The 9,902-nt window shown below is 45.4% G+C and overlaps 2 protein-coding genes across 2 annotated transcripts in view; both read left to right on the forward strand.

Annotated features, from left to right (window-relative positions):
• The first annotated feature begins 1,332 nt into the window (after window positions 1-1,332).
• Window positions 1,333-6,202, forward strand: BRIX1 (BRX1, biogenesis of ribosomes, homolog (S. cerevisiae)). Its single transcript, XM_010565636.1, has 10 exons — window positions 1,333-1,492; window positions 2,399-2,510; window positions 2,901-2,944; window positions 3,580-3,650; window positions 4,033-4,082; window positions 4,182-4,255; window positions 4,351-4,401; window positions 4,692-4,793; window positions 5,351-5,479; window positions 5,800-6,202. Exons 1-10 carry the CDS (start codon window positions 1,352-1,354, stop codon window positions 6,067-6,069), a joined length of 1,044 nt encoding a protein of 347 aa, XP_010563938.1. The 5' UTR covers window positions 1,333-1,351; the 3' UTR covers window positions 6,070-6,202.
• A 2,494-nt stretch (window positions 6,203-8,696) lies between these two features.
• The window catches only part of DNAJC21 (DnaJ (Hsp40) homolog, subfamily C, member 21), a 13,214-nt gene continuing 12,008 nt past the window's right edge, over window positions 8,697-9,902 (forward strand). The window contains exon 1 of the mRNA XM_010565666.1: window positions 8,697-9,054. Coding sequence (XP_010563968.1) covers window positions 8,697-9,054 — 358 coding nt within the window. The remainder of the gene's footprint in view (window positions 9,055-9,902) is intronic.

Here is a 9,902-nt window from a genome sequence, read left to right on the forward strand (position 1 = left end):
GATAGCAAAGACACAGACTTTAAAGGACAGAAAAAGGTAAAGTTGGGTTTGAGTTACTAACATAAAATATTCCCCGCTCCTTCCATTTACATCCCCAGTATCATACATGCTTTCAAACACAGGAACCAGCACGATGCCTGTTCTCATGTGCAAAGCATTTACCAGTTGGATATGCATTAAATAAAAACAAAAAAAACCCACTCAGAAGTAAACCATTGTTAAAGGAAGAAAAAATTAAAAGCGCCCCTTAAAAAACTGAAATGAAGCAAAGCCAACAGTCACAGCTAAGAAAGAGGTAGCAGAAAAGCGAGCAAGGCTGCTTTTGTCTTATAGTAAGTGCAAGTTAAGAACAAATGATTTAGATCGCTATTTAAAGCTGCCTGTATGGATAGTTCAGTCTAGCTGAGATCCTGTGTCTATGCGTAACCTCTCGAGCACCCTTTCGGGAGAAAGTTCAGCACAGGCAGAACCGGAGAGCGAACGGGTCAGACCACCACTCCAGTCCTGCGATGAAGCACATGCTCCCGCCCGGCGGCTGGAAGCTCTCAGCTTAGCCCAGCTGATAACGCTGTAGACGAGCGCCTCTGAGTCTCTACTGTGGTTCAGAGTCGACTTAAATTGAGCTTTTTGGCTTTGGGATGAAACGTAATGGAAACACTTGCAAGACGGACGGACGCTTTTGTGAACTCGCTCACGCGTCTACGAACGGCACGGTCAGAAGGAGCAGGTGCCGACACGTTCAGCCAGAGTGCAAGCTCATCCCGCAAGCAGGCACGCACGAACAAACCGGGCACGGAGCTCGGCCCTTCGGCAGCACGGGCATCTCATCAACGACCGCAGCCTCGCCACAGCGCTTCCCCCGCGCCAGCTCCCGCAGCTATGCCCCGATTTCTGCCCAGTTCCCCCTTCTCCCCGGGTAAAATTGCTCTGCCCCTCCTCCGCCACGTAGCTGGGGCCCCGTCTGAGGGCGGTGCCGGCCCCTCCTCACCGCCAGCGCCGGGCAGGGGCAGCCCCGCCAGCGGCAGCCGGGCCCGGGCCGCAGCTCCCACCTGGATGAAGGCGTTGGCCTGGATGCATTTGGCGTCCTCCACCGTCACCTTGAGGCCGTTGACCGTGGCGAAGCAGGTGGCGTGGTCCTGGAAGTGGACGGCCCTGAGGAGGCTGGAGAGGTGGCGGGCGTTGTCCAAGCTGGCGGACAGCACGTACGGCTCGCCGCTGCCGGGCGGCCGGGCGGAGAGCGGCATGGCGGCCACGGCGCTTCCGGGAGGGAGCCGGAAGTGGGAGCAGGGCCGGAAGCGCGGGCAGGCGGGCGGAAGCAGAGGAAGTGTGGGGACGGCGTGGGGCGGACAAGATGGCGGCGGCCAAGAGGAAGCGTGATGCCCCGGCTGCGCGGCCGAAGAAGCGAGCTAAGGGGGCCCCGAGCGCGCCCGAGCCGGATGCCGAGCCGGGCCCGGCTGGAGCGGAGTACAGCATCCCGCCGCCGGTCTCCCAGGTACCTGCCAGCCCCGCCGGGCCGGGCCGGGCCGGGTGTCCCACTCCTCTCCGCTCCCTGCCCGGGCCGGCCTTGAGCCATCGCAGCGCGGTGGTGCCGGGCAGCGCCGTTCCTGGGGACCGGCTTCTGCTGCCTTTGCTGCTCCCAGGGCCGGGGTGCCGGGACTCGCGGGGTCTGGGGGGGGGACCCCGCTGCTAAGGGGGGATGGAGAGGCGTATTCGTGGGGTTTTTTGGGTTTGTTTGTTTTTTTTAATAATCCCAGCACCAGTAAAAGTAACGTGGGAGCGCACGTTGTTTCTATGCAAACACGCGAAGAGCGCTTTTCTGGTCCACGTAAATAAGATGTATGACCTCAATCGCAAAAGTATTTTGGAAGAGTTGGATAATTCTGTTCCATACAAAGGATATACGGAAATGATACCTGTTTCATTGAGAAGTCGTCCTGAGAAGGCTTCAATAATTGCCTTGTAGTTTGCTGAAAAGAAAAACAAAAGTAGCACGTTGAAGTCTGAGATCTCGTGTGCTCATGTGTAGGAAAAGCCAAACTGTGCTCCCAGACTGTGGCTCGGCTCGTTTTGCGGGGAAGCAGGGGTGCCTTTTGCAAATAAATCATGCCTATGGCTTTTTTAATGTTTACGTGCTTTGTACTGGTGAAAGACTTTACGTAGGAACATACTGAAGCAGAATGGATGGCAGTTCTTTATGTAAAAACTTACACCCCCTTGTTCTGCAGGGACGTCATCACTCCTGCTGAAAGAGTGAATCTGTGCGCATGGGCAGATAATGTTAATAACAAATGTTCTTACTGCGTTTTTTTGTAATTACAGATCAAACTTCCATTGTTGCTGTGTTGTAGTAGTTTTAAGGCTAGAAACTTCCTGCTTAACTTTTGTGTCTTTTTTCTAGGGTAAATGGAAAAACAAGGAGCGAGTGCTTATTTTCTCTTCTCGTGGAATTAATTTCAGAACAAGGCACCTAATGCAAGACTTGAGGACATTGATGCCTCACTCTAAAGCAGGTAGGGTTAGCCATCGTCCCTAACATATTTTCAGAATAGTTTTAAACCAAGACATTCTAACCACCTGTTCCTTTTAAAAATGTGGTACCTAACTGTTTTGATGAAACTTTTATCTTAAACACCAAATCTCTTTTGAGGCAACAAATACCGCAACTGTCGTTGTGTCTTAATAGTTTCTGGGAAATGATTCCTATGGCCTCAGTCATGTAAGTGCACAGATGCTTTTGTTGTTATGTTTATTTATTGCATAACATGGCTGAAGCATCTTGGTAGTTATTCTTAATCTTTCATTTATAACCAGTAAAATTTTTGCAAAAGGACTGACTGTTAAAAGGACTTCTTGTGTTAAATTGGTTTTCCAGCTTTCTAAATGTTGTTCTTGTCTTCCAGATACTAAAATGGACCGTAAAGACCAGTTATTTGTAATTAATGAGGTAATCCAGGATTTAACTAGCGCTTCTTTATTTTCTCTGGAAATGCAATGTGCAAGAGCAAAGGGCAGCCAAGTTCAAAGGATCTCATACTAGTTACAGGAGTTGTATAACTTCATAGATGAAAATTATTGATATTCAAAAAGTGCTCTTATTTAAACAGGAAGTTGGCCTTTGATTAATAAAATTAAACCTTTAATTAAACATAGACTTCCGTCATGAAGAAATAAAACAGAATGTGCCTTTCTATATAGGTGAAAGGTGTATTACAGTTTATACTTGAAGAAAGCAGGGAACAAATACGCAGCCAGGCCAAACAATATAGTAGGGAATTGGTGGTTCTGAAACTAGAACCTAATGTCACAGCTCCTGCTCTAATGTTTATGTCCTGGAGCGCTTATCAGATTGCTTTTAGCTTTAGTGAAGTTTTTACTCCTGGTAATAAAATACGTAAGATTTTTCAGCAAAACAAGTGCTTCAACTTAAGCTTGGGGATCATTAGGTCTAATTTATTAAGATGAGACCTTTGCTTTTGAACTTCTGTTTTGGAGGGGGGAAGATATTAGAGATTAATGTGGAAAGTTTTTGAAAATTACTTCAGAGTTTTGTAAACAGCTAATTTGATGTGTCTTGTGTAGGTGTGTGAAATGAAAAACTGCAATAAGTGCATCTTTTTCGAAGCCAAAAAGAAACAGGATCTCTATATGTGGTAAGGAGATGTTATGTTGTCATACATTTCTATATATAGCTGGGGATGCTTCCATTCTATCTAAAGTTTCTTAGCGTAATAGTGGAGATGCATGAAGTATTGTTGCTTAGTTAAATCTGTACTAATCTTGCACTTCTGCGCGTGATGCAAGTTTACAATGCACAACCAGCTTTTGTAGACTGTTTACAGAAGCATTTTACAAACTTGTTCAGAAAGCAAGTATTTATAAGTATGTTGAATGAACGCAATAATGCTATAAAGGCAACTGAAATTACTTCAATACAAAAATAACTGGTTGGAGTGTACTGTTGAAATCCAGCATACCTTCTCGCTGCTGTTAACATTTTTCTTTTCTTTCTTGCCTGCTACCTGTCCTCTGCAGGCTTTCGAATACACCACAGGGACCATCAGCTAAATTCTTAGTGCAGAACGGTAAGTTGGTTGACATTACTGTGTTTGGACTCTTGCTTTCTTGTCTGTACAGTTTTCTCTACGTACTAAAATGATCTTTTAAAAAAAAAATTACTGTAGTTCACACGCTGGCTGAATTGAAGATGACAGGAAACTGCCTGAGGGGCTCACGGCCCCTTTTGTCTTTTGATCCAGTAAGTATAGTTTTATTTCATTGAGTATGCTTTTGTTTTCTTTGTGTGACTATTGCATTTAGTTTTGTATGTAAAATTATGTTTTTTCTTTGTAGACATTTGACAAGGAGCCACACTATGCCCTCCTAAAAGAATTGTTTATTCAGGTCAGTCTATAATTCTGCTCTCCAGTGTTTCTTCCTCATTGGAAATGTTTTTTGGCAACATATTTAAAAATCTCAAGTGTTTTTTTAAGTAGTAGTTTTACACTTCCGAACTTGCAAAAAATCTTCAAAGGATTAGGGTCATGTGCTTAAAATCATTGGGACTCTTGTTCTTGAGTTTTGAAATGTAACCTGGGATCAGGATCTTAGTAAATTAAAATGAATTAAAAATGAGCTGTTTATATTTGGCCTTTTAAATTACAGATATTTAGAAATGCTGCCTTTTATTACAGATATTTAGTACACCACAGTATCACCCCAAAAGCCAGCCTTTTGTGGATCATGTTTTCACCTTCACCATTACGGATGAGAGGATCTGGTTTCGGAATTACCAGGTTAGTGGTCTCTTTTAGCTCATCGAGGGGAGCTCAGTGGAGTAATGTCATATCAAATCCATTAATTACAATAAAATGAGAAGAATCATTATTATCAGGATATGCCAACACCTAGTGCTTGCACAAGGTAATTCCAGTGTCCTAAAATGACTTACCTTCTCCCATATCTCTGGAAAGAGCTGGTTTAAGTTCTGTGTACTTCAGCTTGCAGTTCTGTTGTGATTCTGTGATGGTTGTCCTGGTAACGGGAAGTACTAGCCAAAGCCTAAGCTTTGCTTGCCTTTTAACCTTACTTGCTGCTTTGACCCAAAGTATGCTGCAGCTTACTTTCTAAAGCAGGAATTCACAAATACCTAGTACTCCCAGAGTGCTTGCTTGAACCTAAAAGTACTGCTTTATATACAGAATTGTGTTTATACAAGTCTAGCTTATCGGCTTCAGTGGCATTGTATCTCGGATTTAAGTTCAGTTGTACAGCACTGTATGCAAGGTGCCTACGAGGTCATGCACTTTGATTCGATCCATGAGAAATGACTAAATTATTCTTTTTACTGCAGATAATAGAAGAAGATGCATCTCTAGTAGAAATTGGGCCTCGCTTTGTCCTGAACCTCATAAAAATCTTCCAAGGTAGCTTTGGAGGACCAACTCTGTATGAAAATCCCCATTACCAGTCCCCAAATATGGTAAGCAGCTTTGTCTTTGTCTTCCCTTTCATTTAGCAACTAAATTGAAAACTGATTTTGCAGTCTGTCTGTGCAGGAGAATCATGTATGCCTTTCCCTGGGACCCTTTGTAGAAAAAAGTGCCCCAACTGATCACAATTTCAGAACAGAGTAATTTTGTAAAAATGGAATGAATGTAAAATTCATGTCACTGAAAATATGGCATTACACTGAGGATTTTGTCAATTAGGCAGAGAAATTACCACCTGTTTCTTTAATACCTGATTTCTTCCATCTTGCTTATTTGAAACCTGATGTAATTTATATTCTAATTTTTGTAGCATCGACGGCTGATAAGATTGTCAGTGGCAGCTAAGTTTAGAGAGAAACAGCAAGTGAAGGAAGTACAAAAGATTAAGAAAAAAGGGAGCAAGGCGCTTATTGAAGACGACCCCACTGAAGTGGTCTTTGAAACTCCAGCTGAAGAAAAGCCAGTGGAAATACAGCTCGTGAAACCAGAGTCAAAACCAATTGTTAAAGATAAAAAGAAGCCACGCAAAATTCAGAGGAAGAAGCAAAAAAAGCTTTTCAGAACTGAAGCATCAGCATAAATGTTACAAGTGATGAAACTAGCTATATTGACATAATATTGTAAATACTTGTTTTTACAGAAAAAACTAACTGGACTTCAGTTTTAAGTAAACAAAGTATCAATTTCTTTATTAGGATTGAGTTTGCACTCTTTTGTTTTCTTCCTCTCTTTGGGAGAATTCTTGGTTTTGAAAAACATGGGAACAGGGAAGGGGGAATAAGACACTCCAAATACCTCTGCTTTTGAGAATTGGCCTCTTGCACTTGAATACCTCTGGGAAGCAACTCACTGTAACATCTACAAGGAATAAAAATAAGTGGGTAGTCATCGGTGCTCATCATGAACTGGAATTCAAAAGTCAGCTTTCCTAGTCTGACAGCAGTAGAAAATAGTTTTAAAAGTTTTAACTTGGTAGGAATTCTGTCTTGGGGAGCAGTGTTAATTTTTTTCTCCTCATAATCCCTAGGGAATGAAAAGGTTTATAGCCTTTTAATTGCTTTTTTTTATTAATAGTAAAAAAGCTGCTACTTCTGCCTGTAGTAGCTCCTGTTATCTAATCAGGTTCTTAGGACCTGAAGCATAGCTATGGGGGAGAAACAGGCTAATTTAGGATACTAGCCCTTAATACCGAGTTCATTGCAAGTTCCCTAAAGGCAAGAGGTACATGCTACCTGTGACTGGTGTGAGAGACTGAAAGAGTTAATGTCTCAAACATTGAGATAGGGCAAGTTCTGCCTAACTACGAAGGGCAGGTGAGAAGCCCATCAGCAGCTGGACAGGGAGGCTGTGCCGGAGGGTGCGCAGTTCCCTGTTCCGACGTGCTGAGCAGGGCAGCTCACTGTGCATGGCCAAAGATCGAACAAGGGTCATGTCTGCAGGGAAAGGGAAGTTACTCCCCAAATGACCCCCAAGACCACCGACCCATTTCCCAAAGGTTCAGAAAGCACAAACCATGCATGACACCTAATCAGCCTGATGAGTTTGAGTGCCTGCCTGAAGGAGGGGCAAGGAGATGATAAAAGGACGCAAACTGAAGCCGCATGTGTGCAGCCCCCCCTCCAGAACTGGACCCCTCAGCTGGACCAATGCTGGATCCAGGACTGGTGAAATCTTTCTCTTTTCCTCTCTCTGTCTCGCTCTCTCTTTTTCCTTTTCTGTAATCCCTACACCTCATCCCTTTAGACATAAAACTGCTGACCAAGCCTGGGACTAGCAGTGGATCCAGCCACCCCTGGGTCCTTCTCTGAGGAGGAGTCTAGAAAGCAAGGGGGTCTGCTCTGAACCTTGTGACCCAACAGGAGGGATCTCCTTCTTCCCTGAACTGAGGTATATGGTTACCACAGGTTATACAGATCACTGAGGTCACTCCATGCCAATTCCTGTTGAGAGAATCCCTGCCACCTGCTGTTAACACCTTCCAAGTTCAGTTTGCTTCTGCTGTGAATACAATGTTTAACTGATCATTTGGTGTCATTTCACCTTCATTTAGCTGGGGGGAATTCCAAACTCACCACATCCCCTCACTGGTCTGTCCAGCCCGGGTAGCGACAATTGGGTATCAAAAGCATACGCCTATAGTAGCCTGAAATGGAACTGCCTGTGATTCACTGTTACAGCGACAGTGCTTAAAAGCACAGAATTCTACGCACTTATACACTTATATGTGCAAAAAACTTTTTTTTTTTTACAAAATCGCTGTCCTCTTGGTTCAATTATATGTGTTGTTGAGGTCTTGTTTTTCAAAGCAGAGTGAGTCCATATAGATTTTTCCATATAAAATTGGCAAATAAGCTTCCAATATTGCTTAAAAGCCTTTACAACAAAAAGCCTGCATTTTGCTCATGGATAATGCCTGTACTTTAAACGCAGCCGTGTTCATTGCACACAGATGAGCAGCAGAAAGTCCAGAGTCTGGTTCACTGTAGTTCTTGCCCGCTGTCTGACAGTTGACATTGCCTCAGAGCTGCAGCATGAGGTCAGCTTTAATTTGAGGCTGTATTTTCATGAAACTTTTAGGAAATTATTGCCTGCAAGTCTGCCCTTTTTCCAGATGCAGTTAAATGAGTCACTATGTTCTTAAGTTACTAGCTGGGGAAAGGAGTGTACAACTATTCTCTCACAGAAAGTGAGAGGCATCAGCCTCTAACCACACCAAACAATTTAAACCATAATTTGCTCTGAGTTTCTCTATAGTGCTCAGCAAAACTCTGATTCCAAGAAACTTTTCTTGACTGATCTTAGCAAATAGTTTAAGACCTCTCTGGAACTCTTTCTTCATTACCTTGCTTAATCTGCTTTGCAGTTCCAGACCTCATGACCTGGTTCTTCCACCGATTCTACTCCTGTCTCCCTGTCCACTCCCCGAGCTTCCCTGTGTTTCAAGGTCTTGCTCGTGCCCTGTTCCTATTTGGTTCCTCTGTTCGTTTCACCTCTGGCATATTGGTGCTCAACAGCCACAGTGGCTCTGAGGTGCACCTGTTCCTCCGTGGCCTTACCCATGGGCCACAGTGCCGTCAGAGAGATACCTGCTCCAGCGTGGCCTTACCCATGGCCACAGTCCCTCCAGCGGTGTACCCCCTCTGTCGCGGGCCCATCCATCACCACACGTTTTGAGTTGCTCCCGCACGACCTCATGCAGAGCCACCGATGCTTCAGGGTGCACCTGCCACAGCACGGACTTGTCCACAGCCACAGATGCTTCGAGGTGTACCTTCTCCAGCGTGGACTTATCCTTGGGCCACAATCCCTCCAGAGGTATACCTGCTGTGGCACAGACATTACCACGGCCACAGATGCTTCGAGATGTACCTGCTCTGGCGTGGACTCATCCACGGCCACAGACGCTTCAGGGTGTCCTGCTCCCATGTGGACTCATCCACAGGTCACAGTCCCTTCAACTCGAGTTCACACTGGAGTTCCAGCCTGTCCAGCACAGCAGCACAGGAACAGCTGGCCATCTGCCACCCTAGCTGCATCGCCAGTGCTGTCACCAAAATGTTCCCAGGCACAGTAAAGATGACAAGCAGCTCAGCAGCACAGCAAGCAGCGAAGGCAAAAAGCAGCCACTAACGAGCACTAGACTCTAATATACAGTAAGGCAAGCAAGCCCCATGGCAAGCACAGAGGCCTGCCGATTAATAGCTAAACAGCAGTAACAGCTATAAATTCCACCTGGCACATTCCAGTCAAATCTGGTGTTATCTCGAACACTTTGAGCCCCATGCTGGGCGCCAAAAAGGACTGTTGTGGTTTAAACCCAGCCAGCAACTAAGGACCACGCAGCTGCTCGCTCACTGCCCCCACATTGGGATGGGGGAGAGGATCGGAAGGGTAAAAACAAGAAAACTCGTGGGCTGAGATAAAGATGGTTTAATAGGTAAAGCAAAAGCCGTGCACGCAAGCAAAGCAAAACATGGAATTCGTCCACTGCTTCCCTTGGGCAGGCAGGTGTTCAGCCATCTCCAGGAAAGCAGGGCTCCATCACACGTAACGGTGACTTGGGAAGACGAACGCCATCCCTCCGATCGTCCCCTCAGCTTTGTATGCTGAGTGTGTTGTCCTATGGTCTGGAATACCCCTCTGGTCAGTCGGGGTCAGCTGTCCCAGCTGTGTCGTCCCCCCCCAACTCCTTGTGCCCCCCCAGCCTGCTCGCTGGTGGGGAGGGGTGAGGAGCAGAAAAGGCCTTGACTCTGGGTAAGCACTGCTCAGCTGTAACAAAAACATCCCTGTGTTATCAACACTGTTCTCAGCAAGAATCCAAAACAGCGCCATACGGGGCACTATGAAGAAAATTAACTCAGCCCCAGCCAAAACAAGCACACGGACCTCCATTCCATGTCCTCGTGTCCTGTT

This window comes from Haliaeetus leucocephalus, unplaced genomic scaffold (genome assembly GCF_000737465.1).
Source record: "Haliaeetus leucocephalus isolate CR32 unplaced genomic scaffold, Haliaeetus_leucocephalus-4.0 Scaffold194, whole genome shotgun sequence".
Taxonomy (NCBI): domain Eukaryota; kingdom Metazoa; phylum Chordata; class Aves; order Accipitriformes; family Accipitridae; genus Haliaeetus; species Haliaeetus leucocephalus.

Excerpts from the sequence above, each read along its gene's own strand:
- BRIX1 (XM_010565636.1), top strand. The coding sequence starts at position 1,352 with ATGGCGGCGGCCAAGAGGAAGCGTGATGCCCCGGCTGCGCGGCCGAAG. Across the intron at positions 4,794-5,350 it reads TCTGGTTTCGGAATTACCAG|ATAATAGAAGAAGATGCATC; the intron begins GTTAGTGGTCTC and ends TTTTTACTGCAG. Across the intron at positions 5,480-5,799 it reads ATTACCAGTCCCCAAATATG|CATCGACGGCTGATAAGATT; the intron begins GTAAGCAGCTTT and ends TAATTTTTGTAG.